The sequence below is a fragment of the Nerophis ophidion genome, linkage group LG04, assembly GCF_033978795.1.
Source record: "Nerophis ophidion isolate RoL-2023_Sa linkage group LG04, RoL_Noph_v1.0, whole genome shotgun sequence".
NCBI lineage: Eukaryota > Metazoa > Chordata > Actinopteri > Syngnathiformes > Syngnathidae > Nerophis > Nerophis ophidion.
This window is the reverse complement of record NC_084614.1, coordinates 5,283,736-5,307,035: the sequence shown is the minus strand read 5'-3', so window position 1 is coordinate 5,307,035 and position 23,300 is coordinate 5,283,736. Positions and strand designations below refer to the sequence as shown.

General features: G+C 43.9%; 1 protein-coding gene across 2 annotated transcripts; it reads right to left on the bottom strand.

Annotated features, from left to right (window-relative positions):
- Positions 1-1,731: 1,731 nt before the first annotated feature.
- Positions 1,732-21,544, bottom strand: ugt5d1 (UDP glucuronosyltransferase 5 family, polypeptide D1). Of its 2 annotated transcripts, none has more exons than XM_061896823.1 (4): positions 21,213-21,544; positions 17,690-17,991; positions 9,963-10,658; positions 1,732-2,596 (listed from the first exon to the last, which is right to left on the bottom strand). In XM_061896823.1, the coding sequence occupies exons 1-4, from the start codon at positions 21,217-21,219 to the stop codon at positions 2,021-2,023; spliced, it is 1,581 nt and encodes a 526-aa protein (XP_061752807.1). In that variant the 5' UTR covers positions 21,220-21,544; the 3' UTR covers positions 1,732-2,020. The 2 variants fall into 2 exon arrangements, with proteins under 2 accessions (XP_061752807.1, XP_061752808.1); XM_061896824.1 differs by having other exon boundaries at positions 17,690-17,961; positions 21,213-21,537.
- Positions 21,545-23,300: the final 1,756 nt, after the last annotated feature.

Here is a 23,300-nt window from a genome sequence, read left to right as displayed (position 1 = left end):
GGAACACTTCAGAAAACCACTGTCACTAAATACATTTTGTCGCTACATCTGTAAGTGCAAGTTAAAGCTCTACTATGCAAAGCGAAAGCCATTTTATCAACAACATCCAGAAACGCCGCCGGCTTTTCTGGGCCCCGAGATCATCCAAAATGGACTGATGCAAAGTGGAAAAGTGTTCTGTGGTCCGACCAGTCCACATTTCAATTTTTGGGGGAAATATTCGACATCAAGTCATCTGGACCAAAGGGGAAGCGAACTATCCAGACTGTTATCGACGCAAAGTTGAAAAGCCAGCATGTGTGATGGTATGGGGGTGCATTAGTGCCCAAGGCATGGGTAACTTACACATCTGTGAAGGCACCATTAATGCTGAAAGGTACATACAGGTTTTGGAACAACATAAGCGCCGTCTTTTTCATGGACGCCCCTGCTTATTTCAGCAAGACAATGCCAAGCCACATTCAGCACGTGTTACAACAGTGCGGGTACTTTCCTGGCCCGCCTGCAGTCCAGACCTGTCTCCCATGGAAAATGTGTGGCGCATTATGAAGTGTAAAATAGGACGGCGGAGACCCCGGACTGTTGAAGGACTGAAGGTCTACATAAAACAAGAATGGGAAAGAATTCCACTTTCAAAGCTTCAACAATTAGTTTCCTCAGTTCCCAAACGTTTATTGAGTGTTGTTCAAAGAATAGGTGATGAAACACAGTGGTGAACATGCCCTTTCCCAACTACTTTGGCACCTGTTGCAGCCATGAAGTTCTAAGTTAATTATTATTTGCACAAAAGAATTAAGTTTCTGAGTTTGAACATCAAATATGTTGTCTTTGTAGCATATTCAACTGAATATGGCTTGAAAATGATTTGCAATTCGGTTTATATTTACATCAAACACAATTTCCCAACTCATATGGAAACGGGGTTTGTACAAGCGGGGGTTGAACATCCCAGCCTGGAAGAGAAGAGTGACATCATCATCGATCCTTGCCAGGCTTCCAAAGAAGACTGGAAGGAGGATCAGGGAGGCGAGGGGAGCAGGAGCCCCCGGAGGGGAGGAAGAATCCGCTGATAGCCGAGGGCGGGGAGGCCGAGGTAGACCTGTTCAGTGTACAAAGATGTCCTGGACTGGTCTGACTGTTGTCAGGATGAAAGCATCAACTGACCAATTAGACCTTTTGAACCTTTTAGCTCATGGAAATATTCAACTGCGCCCAAGACCCAACCTCCGGGCTGATGGATTTATCTTGTCCTGAAGAATCTGGAGGTAATCCTCCTTTTTCCATCGTCCCATTTACTCTCAGTAAAGCAGCACGCAAAACAGGCCCAGAGCATAATACCACCACCACCATGCTTTACGGTAGGTGTAGTGTTCCTGGGATCGAAGGCCTCGCCTTTTCTCCTCCTAACACATTGCTGGGTGTTGTGGCCAAACAGCTCACTTTTTGTTCCATCTGACCACAGAATTTTCCTCCCTTTGATGTCAGATCACATGACCCATGAATTGATTGACGTGGACCCCGACTTAAACGAGTTTAGTGGTCAATTGTACGGAATACGTACTTGTGGAGAGGCGGGGCCGACGGTCCGACAGACAGGCAGCGAACAGCGAAGCGGGACGACGCCACAAACGAGATCAGGTGTGTGGATCGCGCAACTGGACACGATTAACATAACTCCTCTCAATGTATAAAAATCGGAGAAGGAGGAGAGAATAAGAAGACGCGGCCGACTGAAGAGCAGTGGAGAAGGAAGGAGCTGAAAAGCGACCCCACCTACACCAAGGTTTATTTGAAGAAATAAACAAGAGTCAAACCTGCTTGAAGAATGTCCTTCCTCGGTGGTGCATGGAACCCGCACGACAGCACTGTACTGTGCGATCTACTAATAAAAGTCTCAATCAATCAGCTTAAACAAAAATTGGTTTGAACATTCGCATTTTTTAAATCTTTTTTTCACTCGGTCTTACAAGTCAATCCAAATACAGTATTTGGATTGACCCGCCACATGTTTGGAGCAAAGTTATTGTTGTTTGTTTTTCCTCTTCTTCCTGCAGCAGAGGAACCTGAAGAGAGCCGAGGCGGACAGCAGCAGGACCGTCGCGGTGGTCGCCAGCGCCAGGACCAGGTCCAGGCCGTAGTACGCGTACCACGGCATCTCGTAGGCCTGCGTGCGCAGGTGAGGCGCCCCCTTGTGGCGCATCACGTACTCCACCCAGAAAAGGGCCCGCTCCATGGGCGCGGTGGGCTGGTCCCGGTGCAGCCGCGACAGCCTCTGCATGTTCCGCCTGTAGCCGTCCTGGTGGAGGACCTCCTTCAGACTCTCCTCGAAGCCCCGGGTGAGCTGGTCCAGCTCCAGGATCTTGGCGGCGCCCCGTTCCTGAAGGCGGAGCAGATTGTCGGGCTGGTCGAAGAACAAGGGGATGCCCAGGACGGGGACGCCGTAGTAGATGGCCTCCTGGAGTCCGTTGGTCCCGCCGTGGGCCACGAAGAGTTTCACCTGAGGGTGGCCCAGCAGGTCCGTCTGCGGCATCCAGTCCACAATCAGGGTGTTGTTGCCCACCGTGGAAGGCCGAGGTCCTTTGTGCCGCCAAATGACCTAGAAGTCACACAGGGGGTCAGTACCTAAACATCACAGACTCATAGTCTCATTCATCCCAGTCACTGTACTCCTAGAACATTAAGTCCATGGCGCGGAGCTGTCCTAGCTGGTCTGAGAGCTGTCCTATCTATTCTGAGAATTGTCCTAAGTAGTCTAGGTGCTGCCCTTCTGGTCTCAAAGCTGTCCTATATATTGTTAGAATTGTCCTAACTATGCTAGCAGCTGTCCTATCTGGTCTCAGAGCTGTCGTATCTATTGTGAGAATTGTCCTAACTAGACTAGGTGCTGCCCTATCTGGTCTCAAAGCAGTCTTTTGTATTGTTGGAATTGTCCTAACTATGCTAGCAGCTATCCTATCCAGTCTCACCGCTGTCCCATCTATTGTGAGAATTGTCCTAAGTAGTCTAGGTGCTGCCCTATCTGGTCTCAAAGCTGTCCTATATATTGTTAGAATTGTCCCAACTAGGCAAGCAGCTGTCCTATCTGGTCTCAAAGCTGTCCTATCTATTGTTAGAATTGTCCTAACTATGCTAGTAGCTGTCCTATCTGGTCTCAGAACTGTCCTATCTATTGTGAGAATTGTCCTAACTAGGCTAGGTGCTGCCCTATCTGGTCTCAAAGCTGTCCTATGTATTGTTAGAATTGTCCTAGCCATGCTAGCAGCTGTCCTATCTGGTCTCAAAGCTTTCCTATCTGTTGTGAGAATTGTCCTAACTAGGCTAGGTGCTGCCCTATCTGGTCTCAAAGCTGTCCTATGTATTGTTAAAAATTGTCCTAACTATGCTAGCAGCTATCCTATCTGGTCTCAGAGCTGTCGTATCTATTGTGAGAATTGTCCTAACTAGACTAGGTGCTGCCCTATCTGGTCTCAAAGCTGTCCTACGTATTTTTTAGATTTGTCCTAACTATGCTAGCAGCTGCCCTATCTGGTCTCAAAGCTGTCCTATGTATTGTTAGATTTGTCCTAACTATGCTAGCAGCTGTTCTATCTGGTCTCAGGGCTGTCCAATTTATTGTGAGAATTGTCCCATCAAGGCTAGAAACAGTCCTGTTTATTCCAATTTTACTATCCGTCCTAGGATCTGTCCTATTTAGTCCAGTAATTTGTCCTCTTTAGTATTCATTCCAAGATAGGAGCTGTCCTATCCAGTCTAGAAACTGTCAGGCTTATCAGACAGAATTGTCTTATCTTTGGTAGGAGCTCGCCTATCTAGTCTAAGAACAGTTCTAGTTGGTCTAAAAGCTGTCATAACTAGTCTAACAGCGTTTTTCTAGTCCAATAGCTGGCATATCTAGTGAACAGGCTGGTTTTATCTCGTCTAAGAGCTGTTCTATCTGGTCTAAGGGCTGTTCTATTTATCCTAAGTATTGTCCTATCTCTGGTAGAAGCTGTCTTTTCTAGTCTAAGAGCAGTCCTAACTAGTCTAACAGCTGTCACATCTTGCCAAATTGTTGTTTTTCCAGTCTAATAGCTGTCCTATCTAGTGTATGTGCTGGTTTTATCTAGTCTAAGAGCTGTCTTATCTGGTGTAAGAACTTTCCTACCTTGTCTCGAAGCTGTCCTATTAAGTCTAGAAGCTGTCCTATCTAGCCGACCTATCTAGTCTAAGGGCAGTCCTATTTAGTCTAACAGCTGTCACATCTAGCCAAATCGTTGTTCTATCTAGTCTATGGGCTGGTTTTACCTAGTCTAAGAGCTGTCTTATCTGGTCTAAGAACTTTCCTACCTTGTATCGAAGCGGTCCTATCTAGCCAACCTATCTAGTCTAAGGGCAGTCCTATCTAGTCTAACAGCTGTCACATCTAGCTAAATCGTTGTTTTTCTCTTTAATAGCTGTTCTATCTAGTCTATGGGCTGGTTTTATCTAGTGTAAGAGCTGTCTTATCTGGTCTAAGAACTTTCCTACCTCGTCTCGAAGCTGTCCTATCTAGCCGACCTATCTAGTCTAAGGGCAGTCCTATCTAGTCTAACAGTTGTAACATCTAGCTAAATCGTTGTTTTTCTAGTCTAATAGCTGTTCTATCTAGTCTATGGGCTGGTTTTACCTAGTCCAAGTGCTGTCTTATCTGGTCTAAGAACTTTCCTACCTTGTATCGAAGCGGTCCTATCTAGCCGACCTATCTAGTCTAAGGGCAGTCCTATCTAGTCTAACAGCTGTCACATCTAGCTAAATCATTGTTTTTCTCTTAATAGCTGTTCTATCTAGTCTATGGGCTGGTTTTACCTAGTCTAAGAGCTGTCTTATCTGGTCTAAGGCTTTCCTACGTTGTCTCGAAGCTGTCCTATCTAGCCGACCGATCTAGTCTAAGGGCAGTCCTATCTAGTCTAACAGCTGTCACATCTAGCCAAATCGTTGTTTCTCTCTTCTAATAGCTGTTCTATCTAGTCTATGGGCTGGTTTCATCCAGTCTAAGAGCTGTCTTATCTGGTGTAAGAACTTTCCTACCTTGTCTCGAAGCTGTCCTATTAAGTCTAGAAGCTGTCCTATCTAGCCGACCTATCTAGTCTAAGGGCAGTCCTATTTAGTCTAACAGCTGTCACATCTAGCCAAATCGTTGTTCTATCTAGTCTATGGGCTGGTTTTACCTAGTCTAAGAGCTGTGTTATCTGGTCTAAGAACTTTCCTACCTTGTATCGAAGCGGTCCTACCTAGCCGACCTATCTAGTCTAAGGGCAGTCCTATCTAGTCTAACAGCTGTCACATCTAGCCAAATCGTTGTTTCTCTCTTCTAATAGCTGTTCTATCTAGTCTATGGGCTGGTTTCATCCAGTCTAAGAGCTGTCTTATCTGGTGTAAGAACTTTCCTACCTTGTCTCGAAGCTGTCCTATTAAGTCTAGAAGCTGTCCTATCTAGCCGACCTATCTAGTCTAAGGGCAGTCCTATTTAGTCTAACAGCTGTCACATCTAGCCAAATCGTTGTTCTATCTAGTCTATGGGCTGGTTTTACCTAGTCTAAGAGCTGTGTTATCTGGTCTAAGAACTTTCCTACCTTGTATCGAAGCGGTCCTACCTAGCCGACCTATCTAGTCTAAGGGCAGTCCTATCTAGTCTAACAGCTGTCACATCTAGCTAAATCGTTGTTTTTCTCTTTAATAGCTGTTCTATCTAGTCTATGGGCTGGTTTTATCTAGTCTAAGAGCTGTCTTATCTGGTCTAAGAACTTTCCTACCTTGTATCGAAGCGGTCCTACCTAGCCGACCTATCTAGTCTAAGGGCAGTCCTATCTAGTCTAACAGCTGTCACATCTAGCTAAATCGTTGTTTTTCTCTTTAATAGCTGTTCTATCTAGTCTATGGGCTGGTTTTATCTAGTCTAAGAGCTGTCTTATCTGGTCTAAGAACTTTCCTACCTTGTATCGAAGCGGTCCTACCTAGCCGACCTATCTAGTCTAAGGGCAGTCCTATCTAGTCTAACAGCTGTAACATCTAGCTAAATCGTTGTTTTTCTAGTCTAATCGTTGTTCTATCTAGTCTATGGGCTGGTTTTACCTAGTCTAAGAGCTGTGTTATCTGGTCTAAGAACTTTCCTACCTTGTATCGAAGCGGTCCTACCTAGCCGACCTATCTAGTCTAAGGGCAGTCCTATCTAGTCTAACAGCTGTAACATCTAGCTAAATCGTTGTTTTTCTAGTCTAATAGCTGTTCTATCTAGTCTATGGGCTGGTTTTACCTAGTCCAAGTGCTGTCTTATCTGGTCTAAGAACTTTCCTACCTTGTATCGAAGCGGTCCTATCTAGCCGACCTATCTAGTCTAAGGGCAGTCCTATCTAGTCTAACAGCTGTCACATCTAGCTAAATCATTGTTTTTCTCTTAATAGCTGTTCTATCTAGTCTATGGGCTGGTTTTACCTAGTCTAAGAGCTGTCTTATCTGGTCTAAGGCTTTCCTACGTTGTCTCGAAGCTGTCCTATCTAGCCGACCGATCTAGTCTAAGGGCAATCCTATCTAGTCTAACAGCTGTCACATCTAGCCAAATCGTTGTTTCTCTCTTCTAATAGCTGTTCTATCTAGTCTATGGGCTGGTTTCATCCAGTCTAAGAGCTGTCTTATCTGGTGTAAGAACTTTCCTACCTTGTCTCGAAGCTGTCCTATTAAGTCTAGAAGCTGTCCTATCTAGCCGACCTATCTAGTCTAAGGGCAGTCCTATTTAGTCTAACAGCTGTCACAGCTAGCCAAATCGTTGTTCTATCTAGTCTATGGGCTGGTTTTACCTAGTCTAAGAGCTGTCTTATCTGGTCTAAGAACTTTCCTACCTCGTCTCGAAGCTGTCCTATCTAGCCGACCTATCTAGTCTAAGGGCAGTCCTATCTAGTCTAACAGTTGTAACATCTAGCTAAATCGTTGTTTTTCTAGTCTAATAGCTGTTCTATCTAGTCTATGGGCTGGTTTTACCTAGTCCAAGTGCTGTCTTATCTGGTCTAAGAACTTTCCTACCTTGTATCGAAGCGGTCCTATCTAGCCGACCTATCTAGTCTAAGGGCAGTCCTATCTAGTCTAACAGCTGTCACATCTAGCTAAATCATTGTTTTTCTCTTAATAGCTGTTCTATCTAGTCTATGGGCTGGTTTTACCTAGTCTAAGAGCTGTCTTATCTGGTCTAAGGCTTTCCTACGTTGTCTCGAAGCTGTCCTATCTAGCCGACCGATCTAGTCTAAGGGCAGTCCTATCTAGTCTAACAGCTGTCACATCTAGCCAAATCGTTGTTTCTCTCTTCTAATAGCTGTTCTATCTAGTCCATGGGCTGGTTTCATCCAGTCTAAGAGCTATCTTATCTGGTGTAAGAACTTTCCTACCTTGTCTCGAAGCTGTCCTATTAAGTCTAGAAGCTGTCCTATCTAGCCGACCTATCTAGTCTAAGGGCAGTCCTATCTAGTCTAACAGCTGTCACATCTAGCTAAATCGTTGTTTTTCTCTTTAATAGCTGTTCTATCTAGTCTATGGGCTGGTTTTATCTAGTCTAAGGGCTGTCTTATCTGGTCTAAGAACTTTCCTACCTTGTCTCGAAGCGGTCCTTTCTAGCCGACCTATCTAGTCTAAGGGCAGTCCTATCTAGTCTAACAGTTGTAACATCTAGTTAAATCATTGTTTGTCTCTTTAATAGCTGTTCTATCTAGTCTATGGGCTGGTTTTACCTAGCCTAAGAGCTGTCTTATCTGGTCTAAGGCTTTCCTACGTTGTCTCGAAACTGTCCTATCTAGCCGACCTATCTAGTCGAAGGGCAGTCCTATCTAGTCTAACAGCTGTCACATCTAGCCAAATCGTTGTTTCTCTAGTCTAATAGCTGTTCTATCTAGTCTATGGGCTGTTTTTATCTAGTGTAAGAGCTGTCTTATCTGGTCTAAGAACTTTCCTACCTTGTCTCGAAGCTGTCCTATTGAGTCTAGGAGCTGTCCTATCTAGCCGACCTATCTAGTCTAAGGGCAGTCCTATCTAGTCTAACAGCTGTCACATCTAGCCAAATCGTTGTTTCTCTCTTCTAATAGCTGTTCTATCTAGACTATGGGCTGGTTTCATCCAGTCTAAGAGCTGTCTTATCTGGTCTAAGAACTTTCCTACCTCGTCTCGAAGCCGTCCTATTTAGTCTAGAAGCTGTCCTATCTAGTCTAAGGGCAGTCCTATCTAGTCTAACAGTTGTAACATCTAGCTAAATCATTCTTTGTCTCTTTAATTGCTGTTCTATCTAGTCTATGGGCTGGTTTTACCTAGTCTAAGGGCTGTCTTATCTGGTCTAAGGCTTTCCTACCTTGTATCGAAGCTGTCCTATCTAGCCGACCTATCTAGTCTAAGGGCAGTCCTATCTAGTCTAACAGCTGTCACATCTAGCCAAATCGTTGTTTTTCTCTTCTAATAGCTGTTCTATCTAGTCTATGGGCTGGTTTTACCTACTCCAAGAGCTGTTTTATCTGGTCTAAGGACTTTCCTACCTTGTATCGAAGCGGTCCTGTCCAGCCGACCTATCTAGTCTAAGGGCCGCCCTATCTAGTCTAACAGCTTTCACATCTAGCTAAATCGTTGTTTTTCTAGTCTAATAGCTGTTCTATCTAGTCGATGGGCTGGTTTTACCTAGTCCAAGGGCTGTCTTATCTGGTCTAAGAACTTTCCTACCTTGTATCGAAGCGGTCCTATCTAGCCGACCTAACTAGTCTAAGGGCAGTCCTATCTAGTCTAACAGTTGTAACATCTAGCTAAATCGTTGTTTTTCTCTTTAATTGCTGTTCTATCTAGTCTATGGGCTGGTTTTACCTACTCTAAGAGCTGTCTTATCTGGTCTAAGGCTTTCCTGCGTTGTCTCGAAGCTGTCCTATCTAGCCGACCTATCTAGTCCAAGGGCAGTCCTATCTAGTCTAACAGCTGTCACATCTAGCCAAATCGTTGTTTTTCTACTCTAATAGCTGTTCTATCTAGACTATGGGCTGGTTTTACCAAGTCCAAGAGCTGTCTTATCTGGTCTAAGAACTTTCCTACCTCATCTCGAAGCTGTCCTATTGAGTCTAGGAGCTGTCCTTTCTAGCCGACCTAACGAGTCTAAAAGCAGTCTTAGCGGTGTCTTTTTTAGTCTGATGAGGTCTGTTCGGATGAGGGACGAGTCCTGGACAGTCCAGTTCCGCCGAAGAGACCCAAAAACTTGTCACCTTCTGGTCTCGAAGCTGTCCTATCTAGCCGACCGATCTAGTCTAAGGGCAGTCCTATCTAGTCTAACAGCTGTAACATCTAGCCAAATCGTTGTTTCTCTCTTCTAATAGCTGTTCTATCTAGTCTATGGGCTGGTTTCATCCAGTCTAAGAGCTGTCTTATCTGGTCTAAGAACTTTCCTACCTCGTCTCGAAGCCGTCTTATTTAGTCTAGAAGTTGTCCTATCTAGTCTAAGGGCAGTCCTATCTAGTCTAACAGTTGTAACATCTAGCTAAATCATTGTTTGTCTCTTCTAATAGCTGTTCTATCTAGTCTATGGGCTGGTTTCATCCAGTCTAAGAGCTGTCTTATCTGGTCTAAGAACTTTCCTACCTCGTCTCGAAGCCGTCTTATTTAGTCTAGAAGTTGTCCTATCTAGTCTAAGGGCAGTCCTATCTAGTCTAACAGCTGTCACATCTAGCCAAATCGTTGTTTTTCTTTTCTAATAGCTGTTCTATCTAGTCTATGGGCTGGTTTTACCTAGTCTAGGAGCTGTCTTATCTGGTCTAAGAACTTTCCTACCTCATCTCGAAGCTGTCCTATTGAGTCTAGGAGCTGTCCTATCTAGCCGACCTATCGAGTCTAAAAGCAGTCTTAGAGGTGTCTTATTTAATCTGATGAGGTCTGTTCGGATGAGGGACGAGTCCTGGACCGTCTAGTTCCGCCGAAGAGACCCAAAAACTCGTTACCTTCTGGGGCAACTTAGCAAAGACTGCGGCCACTTCTTCAGCGTCCTCCGGAGGCATGGCGTTCACCAAGGTCCCCAGGCTCATGACCACGACGCCGTCCTCTCCGGCACTCTGAACAAAGTCCTCCAGGTCCGCCGGCAGTGGATGGGCCGGCTTGCACTGGAAGCCCGCGATGTAGACCACGTTGGGCATGGTGGGCCGCGGGAAGTCAAAGACGAAATCGGAGCGGAAGAGCCAAATGTCGGCACCCTGGAGCAGCGAGGTGGTGTCACAGCCGACCTTTAAGTGTTTCTCACAGACGGCGTTGAACACGGGATCCAAGAAGAACTTGCGCTGGAAAGTGGAGAAGCTGTACAAAAGCACGTTCTTCACCCTCTGGAAGAAGTCCATCTTGTCCGTCAAGCCGGACCCCGGCACTGGGACGTAGGAGAGAGGAGAGGGGGCGATGGCAAAGTGACCTTCGTCGCCAGGGATCCAGCGCACGTTGAGGACCACCGGCAGATCCAGGTACTTGGCCAGTACCACTCCGACCAAGACTGCCGGGTCAGTGATGACCAGGTCGAAGTGGGAGTCTTTTAACCTTCGGACCATGGCCTCGTCGTCCAGGAAGTTGTCGAGGGATTCAGCCCAGAAGGAATGGAAGTCCAGGATCTTGTTGAAGAACTCTTTGTGCATTTGACGTCCTTGTCGGAGGCCCTGGAGAACAACAAAAAACCTGGATTGGACCTCGAGGAGAAAACTAGGGTTAGGGTCTTTGTAACGGCCACCATTCTAGGAAAAGGAAATTCAGTTTTTCCTCAGTTAATGCACTTTCAAAAGAGTCGTGATGGACGGGCTAGGCAGAGCTGATCCAATTTCGGAATTCGAGGAATCCGAGGCCACTTCGTCCAGCTCTACCCGGGGGATCCCGAGGCGTTCCCAGGCCAGCCGGGAGACATAGTCTTCCCAACGTGTCCTGGGTCTTCCCCGTGGCCTCCTACCGGTCGGACGTGCCCTAAACACCTCCCTAGGGAGGCGTTCGGTTTGGCATCCTGACCAGATGCCCGAACCGCCTCATCTGTGTCAGTTAGTTGGTGACGAACCCCAGGTATAAACACAATGCACGCACGAGGTGGATTACAAACTAAGGGAGCTAGCATGGGAGCTAGAAAACAAAAGTGTCTTTAGCATGGAAGCTAGCAAGAAACAAAAACGGGGCCTAGCGTGTAAGCTGGCGGGTAGCAAACAGGAAAACAGAAGTCGTTACTTGTAGAGTGAAAACAAAACGGAAGCAGGGAACAAAAAACAGTAAGCTACAAACAGATACCGAAAGATAGCTCACCGCTACGCTGCGATGACTCGACATGAAAGGACACGACAGGAGCAACAATACGGAAGTCATCGACAAGACAATACAATAATCCAGCAGTGACTGGATGGGAAGACAGGTCTAAATAACAGTGGGCTGATGGACACCAGGTGTGGCCAGGTGCCAATGAGCCGGAGCAGAGAGGGAACACAGCACTCAGAGAGAATGACAGGAAACCAACAAAATAAGAGCGCTGGCAGGAAACACTAAAAACTAAAACATAGTCAAACTGTCAGAGGCAAGCCTGACAATCTGGCTCCATGTGGAGGAGCAGCGGCTTTAATTGGAGCTCCCTCCAGAATGCAATTTCAGAATCGAATCGCAGATTGGATAACATCTCGGAGAAGCTTTCTGCTCCGCAAGGCAAAATTGTGATCCATTCCAGAGCCATAACAGACAATTAGAGCAGACAAACCTTTTTGGACTGTTTTTGCTCGCCCTAATCAAAACAATCCAGAATTGCGTTGAACCGACGATCGAATCGTCACCCCAAGAATCGGAATCGGATCGAAATGTGAGATGCCCTAAGATTCACACTCCTAATAGTTTGTGTTTTCGCCATAAAAAAAAAAAGGGTTTTCTTGAACAAAAAGGGCATAAAACATAAAAAAAAAAAGCAGGACTCAATCCAAACAACCTTCCCTAGTCATGGCGTAGGAAAAAATACAACTGTGAAGTGAAGTGAAGTGAATTATATTTATATAGCGCTTTTTCTCTAGTGACTCAAAGCACTTTACATAGTGAAACCCAATATCTAAGTTACATTCAAACCAGTGTGGGTGGCACTGGGAGCAGGTGGGTCAAGTGTCTTGCCCAAGGACACAACGGCAGTGACCAGGTTGGCAGAAGTGGGAATTGAACCTGCAACCCTCAAGTTGCTGGCACGGCCACTCTACCAACCGAGCTAAACCGCCCCCCACCGTGTGTAAACCAGGGGTCTTGTTCCACCGCCATACAGATAACACTAACGGTCCCACTCTTACTAATATGCGCCACACTCTGTGAACCCACACCAAACAAGAGTAACAAACACATTTCTGGAGAACATTGGCTCTGTAACACATTGAAAACGCAACATAAGAATTACCCAGAGTTCCAATGCATCCATGACTCTTGGCTATATTATACACACGCTAGCAACAATGTTTACTTATATGGCCCTAAATCACTGTCTCAAAGGGCTGTACAAACCACTACGATATAAACCATATATATATATATATATATATATGTATATACACCCACCCCCAAGTTGTTCCAAGGTACTCTGGTGGTTGAGGAAGTTCCTGCAGTTTGTCTATGTTTTAGTTTTCTCTTCTGCATTTGTCTGTTTCCTGTGTTTAGTATTTCCTGTCTTTTAGTTCCTGTCTAGTGCTCTTATTTTCTCAGCTTCCTGTCTTGTTCCCTGAGTGCTGTGTTCCTCCTCAGTGTGTTTAGTATTTCCTGTCCTTAGTTCCTGTCTAGTGCTCTTATTTTCTCAGCTTCCTGTCTTGTTCCCTGAGTGCTGTGTTCCTCCTCAGTGTGTTTAGTATTTCCTGTCCTTAGTTCCTGTCTAGTGCTCTTATTTTCTCAGCTTCCTGTCTTGTTCCCTGAGTGCTGTGTTCCTCCTCAGTGTCTTTAGTATTTCCTCTCCTTAGTTCCTGTCTGGTGCTCTTATTTTCTCAGCTTCCTGTCTTGTTCCCTGAGTGCTGTGTTCCTCCTCAGTGTGTTTAGTATTTCCTGTCCTTAGTTCCTGTCTAGTGCTCTTATTTTCTCAGCTTCCTGTCTTGTTCCCTGAGTGCTGTGTTCCTCCTCAGTGTCTTTAGTATTTCCTCTCCTTAGTTCCTGTCTGGTGCTCTTATTTTCTCAGCTTCCTGTCTTGTTCCCTGAGTGCTGTGTTCCTCCTCAGTGTGTTTAGTATTTCCTGTCCTTAGTTCCTGTCTAGTGCTCTTATTTTGTCAGCTTCCTGTCTTGTTCCCTGAGTGCTGTGTTCCTCCTCAGTGTGTTTAGTATTTCCTGTCCTTAGTTCCTGTCTAGTGCTCTTATTTTCTCAGCTTCCTGTCGTGTTCCCTGAGTGCTGTGTTCCTCCTCAGTGTGTTTAGTATTTCCTGTTCTTAGTTCCTGTCTAGTGCTCTTATTTTCTCAGCTTCCTGTCTTGTTCCCTGAGTGCTGTGTTCCTCCTCAGTGTCTTTAGTATTTCCTCTCCTTAGTTCCTGTCTGGTGCTCTTATTTTGTCAGCTTCCTGTCGTGTTCCCTGAGTGCTGTGTTCCTCCTCAGTGTCTTTAGTATTTCCTGTCCTTAGTTCCTGTCTGGTGCTCTTATTTTGTCAGCTTCCTGTCTTGTTCCCTGAGTGCTGTGTTCCTCCTCAGTGTCTTTAGTATTTCCTCTCCTTAGTTCCTGTCTGGTGCTCTTATTTTGTCAGCTTCCTGTCGTGTTCCCTGAGTGCTGTGTTCCTCCTCAGTGTGTTTAGTATTTCCTGTCCTTAGTTCCTGTCTAGTGCTCTTATTTTCTCAGCTTCCTGTCTTGTTCCTTGAGTGCTGTGTTCCTCCTCAGTGTGTTTAGTATTTCCTGTCCTTAGTTCCCGTCAAGTGCTCTTAATTTGTCAGCTTCCTGTCTTGTTCCCTGAGTGCTGTGTTCCTCCTCAGTGTCTTTAGTATTTCCTCTCCTTAGTTCCTGTCTGGTGCTCTTATTTTGTCAGCTTCCTGTCGTGTTCCCTGAGTGCTGTGTTCCTCCTCGGTGTGTCTAGTATTTCCTGTCCTTAGTTCCTGTCTAGTGCTCTTATTTTCTCAGCTTCCTGTCTTGTTCCCTGGGTGCTGTGTTCCTCCTCAGTGTGTTTAGTATTTCCTGTCCTTAGTTCCTGTCTAGTGCTCTTATTTTCTCAGCTTCCTGTCTTGTTCCTTGAGTGCTGTGTTCCTCCTCAGTGTGTTTAGTATTTCCTGTCCTTAGTTCCCGTCAAGTGCTCTTAATTTGTCAGCTTCCTGTCTTGTTCCCTGAGTGCTGTGTTCCTCCTCAGTGTCTTTAGTATTTCCTCTCCTTAGTTCCTGTCTGGTGCTCTTATTTTGTCAGCTTCCTGTCGTGTTCCCTGAGTGCTGTGTTCCTCCTCGGTGTGTCTAGTATTTCCTGTCCTTAGTTCCTGTCTAGTGCTCTTATTTTCTCAGCTTCCTGTCTTGTTCCCTGGGTGCTGTGTTCCTCCTCAGTGTGTTTAGTATTTCCTGTCCTTAGTTCCTGTCTAGTGCTCTTATTTTCTCAGCTTCCTGTCTTGTTCCCTGGGTGCTGTGTTCCTCCTCAGTGTGTTTAGTATTTCCTGTCCTTAGTTCCTGTCTGGTGCTCTTATTTTGTCAGCTTCCTGTCTTGTTCCCTGAGTGCTGTGTTCCTCCTCAGTGTGTTTAGTATTTCCTGTCCTTAGTTCCTGTCTAGTGCTCTTATTTTCTCAGCTTCCTGTCTTGTTCCCTGAGTGCTGTGTTCCTCCTCAGTGTCTTTAGTATTTCCTGTCCTTAGTTCCTGTCTGGTGCTCTTATTTTGTCAGCTTCCTGTCTTGTTCCCTGAGTGCTGTGTTCCTCCTCAGTGTCTTTAGTATTTCCTCTCCTTAGTTCCTGTCTGGTGCTCTTATTTTGTCAGCTTCCTGTCGTGTTCCCTGAGTGCTGTGTTCCTCCTCAGTGTGTTTAGTATTTCCTGTCCTTAGTTCCTGTCTAGTGCTCTTATTTTCTCAGCTTCCTGTCTTGTTCCTTGAGTGCTGTGTTCCTCCTCAGTGTGTTTAGTATTTCCTCTCCTTAGTTCCTGTCTGGTGCTCTTATTTTGTCAGCTTCCTGTCGTGTTCCCTGAGTGCTGTGTTCCTCCTCGGTGTGTCTAGTATTTCCTGTCCTTAGTTCCTGTCTAGTGCTCTTATTTTCTCAGCTTCCTGTCTTGTTCCCTGGGTGCTGTGTTCCTCCTCAGTGTGTTTAGTATTTCCTGTCCTTAGTTCCTGTGTAGTGCTCTTATTTTCTCAGCTTCCTGTCTTGTTCCCTGGGTGCTGTGTTCCTCCTCAGTGTGTTTAGTATTTCCTGTCCTTAGTTCCTGTCTGGTGCTCTTATTTTGTCAGCTTCCTGTCTTGTTCCCTGAGTGCTGTGTTCCTCCTCAGTGTGTTTAGTATTTCCTGTCCTTAGTTCCTGTCTAGTGCTCTTATTTTCTCAGCTTCCTGTCTTGTTCCCTGAGTGCTGTGTTCCTCCTCAGTGTCTTTAGTATTTCCTGTCCTTAGTTCCTGTCTGGTGCTCTTATTTTGTCAGCTTCCTGTCTTGTTCCCTGAGTGCTGTGTTCCTCCTCAGTGTCTTTAGTATTTCCTCTCCTTAGTTCCTGTCTGGTGCTCTTATTTTGTCAGCTTCCTGTCGTGTTCCCTGAGTGCTGTGTTCCTCCTCAGTGTGTTTAGTATTTCCTGTCCTTAGTTCCTGTCTAGTGCTCTTATTTTCTCAGCTTCCTGTCTTGTTCCTTGAGTGCTGTGTTCCTCCTCAGTGTGTTTAGTATTTCCTCTCCTTAGTTCCTGTCTGGTGCTCTTATTTTGTCAGCTTCCTGTCGTGTTCCCTGAGTGCTGTGTTCCTCCTCGGTGTGTCTAGTATTTCCTGTCCTTAGTTCCTGTCTAGTGCTCTTATTTTCTCAGCTTCCTGTCTTGTTCCCTGGGTGCTGTGTTCCTCCTCAGTGTGTTTAGTATTTCCTGTCCTTAGTTCCTGTCTAGTGCTCTTATTTTCTCAGCTTCCTGTCTTGTTCCCTGGGTGCTGTGTTCCTCCTCAGTGTGTTTAGTATTTCCTGTCCTTAGTTCCTGTCTGGTGCTCTTATTTTGTCAGCTTCCTGTCTTGTTCCCTGAGTGCTGTGTTCCTCCTCAGTGTGTTTAGTATTTCCTGTCCTTAGTTCCTGTCTAGTGCTCTTATTTTCTCAGCTTCCTGTCTTGTTCCCTGAGTGCTGTGTTCCTCCTCAGTGTCTTTAGTATTTCCTCTCCTTAGTTCCTGTCTGGTGCTCTTATTTTGTCAGCTTCCTGTCTTGTTCCCTGAGTGCTGTGTTCCTCCTCAGTGTCTTTAGTATTTCCTCTCCTTAGTTCCTGTCTGGTGCTCTTATTTTGTCAGCTTCCTGTCGTGTTCCCTGAGTGCTGTGTTCCTCCTCAGTGTGTTTAGTATTTCCTGTCCTTAGTTCCTGTCTAGTGCTCTTATTTTCTCAGCTTCCTGTCTTGTTCCTTGAGTGCTGTGTTCCTCCTCAGTGTGTTTAGTATTTCCTGTCCTTAGTTCCCGTCAAGTGCTCTTAATTTGTCAGCTTCCTGTCTTGTTCCCTGAGTGCTGTGTTCCTCCTCAGTGTCTTTAGTATTTCCTCTCCTTAGTTCCTGTCTGGTGCTCTTATTTTGTCAGCTTCCTGTCTTGTTCCCTGAGTGCTGTGTTCCTCCTCAGTGTGTTTAGTATTTCCCGTCCTTAGTTCCTGTCTAGTGCTCTTATTTTCTCAGCTTCCTGTCTTGTTCCCTGAGTGAAGTGAAGTGAAGTGAATCATATTTATATAGCGCTTTTTCTCTAGTGACTCAAAGCGCTTTACATAGTGAAACCCAATATCTGAGTTGCATTTAAACCAATGTGGGTGGCACTGGGAGCAGGTGGGTGAAGTGTCTTGCCCAAGGACACAACGGCAGTGACTAGGATGGCGGAAGCGGGAATCGAACCGGCAACCCTCAAGTTGCTGGCACGGCCACTCTACCAACCGAGCTATGCCGCCCCACTTTACCTTAAGAACAATTTGTTAGATAAAGAGCAGTTAAAAAGTCAAAAACAGTTAAAAAAAAAAGTTAAAAACAGTTTAAAGTCTCATTTTGGGTTAAAAGCCAGTGAATAAAAATGGGTTTTAAGAAGGGGTCTCAAAAGTAGCCAAAGGGGCCTGGTTCACATGGAGAGTTTGGGATCCACAACAGAGGAGGCTCTGTCCTATATAAGTTAGAACTATACGCTACTTTGTATTAGAGTGCTGTGTTCCCCTTCAGCTGCGGCTGATTGGCATCTGGCCACACCTGTTGCCAATCAGCCCGCTCCTTATTTGTACCTCCTTTATCTTGTGTCAGTTGCTGGATCATTGTGTTGTCGTTTGTATCGTCGTTGCCTCACGTCACTCTTGTCGTGCTACCTGTCGTTTTGTTACAGCTATCACCTGCCGTGCTACATCTTGTCCTGGTCGTTTTGTTAGCCATAGCGATTTCCAGTTTTTCAGTTTGTGATCCTCTAGCTTCTGTGCTAAAGTTCATTTTTGTTTCTTGTTAGCTTCTATGCTAAAGGGGTTCGACAACGACACATAACCCTGACAGTTCCATTCCGACTCTCATAGGATAAGCAGGTCATTCAAAGGAGAAATGAAAAAAAGAGCATGGATAAAAGGGAACTCCAAAAAAAATAGCACTTCCTACCCGAATGACGTCCTGCAGGAAGTCGGAGAAGTCGCCCCAGTAGCCCTGCACTTTGATGTTGATGACGGTGTAGAGGGGCGAGGTCTCTGCGATGTACATGCTGTTGGCTTCTCGGATCACGGTCAGGCTGTGACCCCGCTGGTGCAGCTCCTCCAGCAGGACCTTCATGTTGACCCAGTGGCTGCCGTCCACGGGGAACACCAGGATGTTGCCCCCCTGGCAGCAGGGCAGCAGGCACAGTAGCACAAAGGCTCCACAGACACGGGGGAAGCCTGGGAAGAGGCGGAAAACCTCAAAAAGTCCTTCAAAGTAATAACAGATTGTCAAGGAGCCGCAACTTCCCTTTGTCGGTATTCAATCTATGTGGCTGTACACTGACTACTCTAAAGTCCAAAACCAGTGAAGTTGGCTTGGTTTGTAAATCTGCAAAGACAAGATATTTAACGTTCGAATTGGAAAAACGTTATTTTTTGCTAATATTGGCTCATTTGGAATTGGATGCCTGCAACATGTTTCAAAAAAGCTGGCACATGTGGCAAAAAAGACATTTGAGGAAGGTTCATCAACCCACCTGATTGGGATCAGGTGGGTGCCATGATTGAATAATGTCAGAACCCAACATTGATTGAATGTCGTCAAAAAGCATGTTGTTTCAACATTGTAGAATATTGGTTGGGAAATGACCAAAATTCAACGGTCAAATTAACGTCAGAACCCAACATTGATTGAACGTCGTCAAAAAGCATGTTGTTACAACGTTGTATTTGTGTTGTAGAATATTGGTTGGAAAATGACCAAAATTCAATGTCAAATCAACGTCAGAACCCAACATTGATTAAACGTCGTCAAAAAGCATGTTTTTCCAATATTGTAGAATTTTGGTTGGGAAATGACATAATTTCAATGTCAAATCAACGTCACAACCTGACATTGGCTAAACATTGTGAAAAGGCATGTTGTTTCAACATTGTAGAATTTTGTTGGGAAATGACCAAAATTCAACGGTCAAATTAACGTCAGAACCAGACATTGATTAAACGTTGTCAAAAAGCATGTTGTTTCAACGTTGTAGAATTTTGGTTGGGAAATGACCAAAATTCAATGTCAAATCAACGTCAGAAACCAACATTGATTAAACGTCGTCAAAAAGCATGTTGTTTCAACGTTGTATTTTTGTTGTAGAATATTGGTTAGGAAGTGACCAAAAATTCAACGGTCAAATTAACATCAGAAGCCAATATTGATTAAACGTCATCAAAAAGCATGTTGTTTCAACGTTGTAGAATATTGGTTAGGAAATGACCAAAATTCAACGGTCAACTTAATGTCAGAACCAGACATTGATTAAACGTTGTCAAAAAGCATGTTGTTTCAACGTTGTAGAATATTGGTTGGGAAATGACCAAAATTCAACGGTAAATTAGCGTCAGAACCCAACATTGATTAAACGGCGTCAAAACGCATGTTTTTTCAACATTGTAGAACATTGGTTGGGAAAGGACCAAAATTCAACGGTAAATTAACGTCAGAACCCAATATTGATTAAGCGTCATCAAAAGGTATGTTGTTTCTACATTGTTTTTGTGTTGTAGAATATTGGTTGATAAATGACCAAAATTTAACGGTCAAATCAACGTCAGAACCCAACATTGATTAAACGTTGTCAAAAAACATGTTTCAACGTTGCAGAATATTTAGTTGGGAAATTCCAAGATTCAACGGTCAAATCTACGTCACGACCCAAAATTGATTACATGTCATCAAAAAGCATGTTGTTTCTATGTTGTATTTGTGTTGTAAAATATTGGTTAAGAAGTGACCAAAAATTCAACGGTCAAATTAACGTCAGAACCCAACATTGATTAAACGTCGTCAAAAAGCATGTTGTTTCAACGTTGCATAATATTAGTTGGGAAATGACCAAAATTCAATGTCAAATCAACGTCAGAACCCAACATTGATTAAATGTCATCAAAAAGCATGTTGTTTCAATGTTGTATTTGTGTTGTAGAATATTGGTTAGGAAATGACCAAAATTCAACGGTAAATTAACGTCAGAACCCAACATTGTGTAAACGTCGTCAAAAAGCATGTTGTTTCAACCTTGTAGAATTTTGGTTGGTAAATGACCAAAATTCAATGGTCAAATTGTCGTCAGAACCCAACATTGATTAAACGTCTTCAAAAAGCATGTTGTTTCAACATTGTAGAATTTTGGTTGGGAAATGACTAAAATTTAACGGTCGAATCAACGTCAGAACCCAACATTGATTAAACGTCGTCAAAAAACATGTTGTTTCAACGTTGCAGAATATTAGTTGGGAAATGACCAAGATTCAACGGTCAAATCTGCGTCACGACCCAACCTTGATTAAACGTTGTCAAAAAGCATGTTGTTTCAACGTTGTAGAATATTGGTTAAGAAGTAACCAAAAATTCAACTGTAAAATTAACATCAGAAGCCAATATTGATTAAACGTCGTCAAAAAGCATGTTGTTTCAACGTTGCATAATATTAGTTGGGAAATGACCAAAATTCAATGTCAAATCAACGTCAGAACCCAACATTGATTAAATGTCATCAAAAAGCATGTTGTTTCAATGTTGTATTTGTGTTGTAGAATATTGGTTAGGAAATGACCAAAATTTAACGGTCAAATTAACGTCAGAACCCAACATTAATTAAACGTCCTCAAAAAGCATGTTGTTTCAACGTTGCATAATATTGGTTGGGAAATGATATAATTTCAATGTCAAATCAACGTCAGAACCTGAAATTCAACGGTAAATTAACGTCAGAATCCAACGTTGATTAAGCGTCGTCAAAAGGTATGTTGTTTTAACGTTGTATTTGTGTTGTAGAATGTTGGTTGATAAATGACCTAATTTCAACGGTCAAATCAACGTCAGAACCCAACATTGATTAAACGTTGTCAAAAAGCATGTTGTTTCAACGTTGTAGAATATTGGTTGGGAAATGACATAAATTCAATGTGAAATCAATGTCACAACCTGACATTGAATTATGTCAAAAAGCTGTCATGATTTGTGGTCTGGATGATGTTTTTTATTTTCAATCTAAGTCTCCTTCGGTTCCTGTTTTTTTGTGCACCCTTGTTTGTTTTAGTTACCATGGTTACTTATTATTTCCACCTGCTTCTGATTAGTGCTCACCTGCTGCCTGACCACTAATCAGAGGCATTATTTAAACCTGCCTTGCCCTGCAGTAGGTACTGGAGTATTGTTTGCTCTATGCTGCCTTTTTTTTTTTTTGGGAAGCTGAGAGCTGTTCCCTGGATCCTGATTCCTGGTTTCTGGTTTGTGTTTTCTTTCTCTTTTTTTTTTTTTACATTAAAACCATGTAGAACGTCGTTGTTTCAACGTTGTATTTGAACTGTTCAACCCCAGGACTCAATCCAACGAGTTCTCAACGTTGTTTCAACGTCTTGTGCCTGCACCACTGCTTGTATCGGACATGATATCACCACATTTTTACCGCCGGTATGAAGGGAAAAGAACATACCTGCCATGGCGAGTAGACCCGGGCGGTTCTGCACTCGACTGACGGAACTGAGACTTGGACTTGGACCTGGCAAACAGCGCCTTATCTCCCCCACCAGTGATTTATTGTGGGCGACCTCATGGAACACCCAGTTAACCGCGGCTTTTATGTTTGTTTTTTTTCTCCCCCGTGGAAGCAAAGTAGGTTGTTTGTCAAAGATTAATCAAGCAAAGAGTGAAAGTTGTAGTGTAGTTTTGGGAGTTGTAAAAGATATAGCGTTCTTGCCAGACGCGGGACTGACAGGGGACAACAGGAAACTGTTCCCTGTTGGCTTTTTTTTACGGGTGTTGTCTCTGCAGGCTCCAGGTGTTTCCTAGCGCACGTTTGTCAAGAACACACTCAGCACTTTGGAGCCTGTTCCTCACCGGGCGACGTGTGGAACATTATTGTTCCACGTTTTTGTTTTCGCAGGCTGGACGGGACGACTCATGGGGACGGGCAACGTGTGAGTCATGCGGCGGAGGCGACGTGAGATGAAGACCCGGCGGCCGTGATCACAAGAGCAGATGGGCGAACACATGAGGGAAGCGGGCCGGAGCCAAAGAAGAACAATAGCGTGCGTGGAACCAAGTGGGCGGCGACGGTGTTGACAGTTTTCCCTTACAAGACGAGTGCGATACAGAGATGTTTCTTTTCGAATGCAATTTTGGTAGAAATTGTGTTTGAATGCTGAAGAGCCGAAGCCCAACTGCAGTGCTAACAGTGAGCATGCTAGCCAGGTAGCATCAAGTAACAAAACATGAGCAAAATGAGCTAAAAAAAAAAAAAAAAAAAGCTAGCATGCTGACCGTACTATGCTAGCATGCATTAGTAAAATGCCAAAATATATGACACTGAGGTGTATACCGGATAAATTCAGTATCATACGGTATCATTCAGTATCATGCAGTATCATACAGCATCATACTGTACCATGCAGTATTATTCAGTATCATACAGTATCATTTGGTATAATGCAGTATCATGCGTTATCATACTGCATGGTACAGTATCATGCAGTACCCTGCGGTATCATTCAGTATCATGCGATATCATACTGTACCACGCAGTATTATATAGTATCATACGGTATCATGTCTTATCATACATTATCATGAAGTATTATTCAGTATCATACAGTATTATATAAGATCATACGGTATCATGCAGTATCATGCAGTATCATGCGTTATCATACAGCATCATACTGTACCATGCAGTATTATTCAGTACCATACGGTATCATTTGGTATAATGCAGTATCATGCGTTATCATACTGTAGCATGCAGTATCATGCAGTACCCTGCGGTATCATTCAGTATCATGCAATATCATACAGTATCATACTGTACCATGCAGTATCATTCAGTATCATGCAGTACCCTGCGGTATCATTCAGTATCATGTGATATCATACTGTACCACGCAGTATTATATAGTATCATATGGTATCATGCAGTATCATGTGTTATCATACATTATCATGAAGTATTATTCAGTATCATACAGTATTATATAATATCATACAGTATCATGCAGTATCATGAGTTATCATGCGGTATCATACAGCATCATACTGTACCATGCAGTATTCAGTACCATACGGTATCATTTGGTATAATGCGGTATCATGCGTTATCATACAGTATCATACTGTAGCATGCAGTATCATTCAGTATCATGTAGTACCCTGCGGTATCATTCAGTATCATGCAATATCATACAGTATCATACTGTACCACGCAGTAATATATAGTATCACACTGTATCATGCAGTATCATGTGTTATCATACATTATCATGAAGTATTATTCAGTATCATACAGTATTATATAGTATCATACGGTATCATACAGTATTATATAGTATCATACGGTATCATACAGTATCATACTGTACCATGCACTATCATGCATTATTATTCAGTATCATAGGGTATCTTGCGGTATCATGCAGTATCATGCAGGACAATGCAGTATCATTCAGTATCATGCAAGACCATGCAGTATCATTCAGTATCATGCGATATCCTACAGTATCATGCGGTATCATATTGTATCATGCAGGAC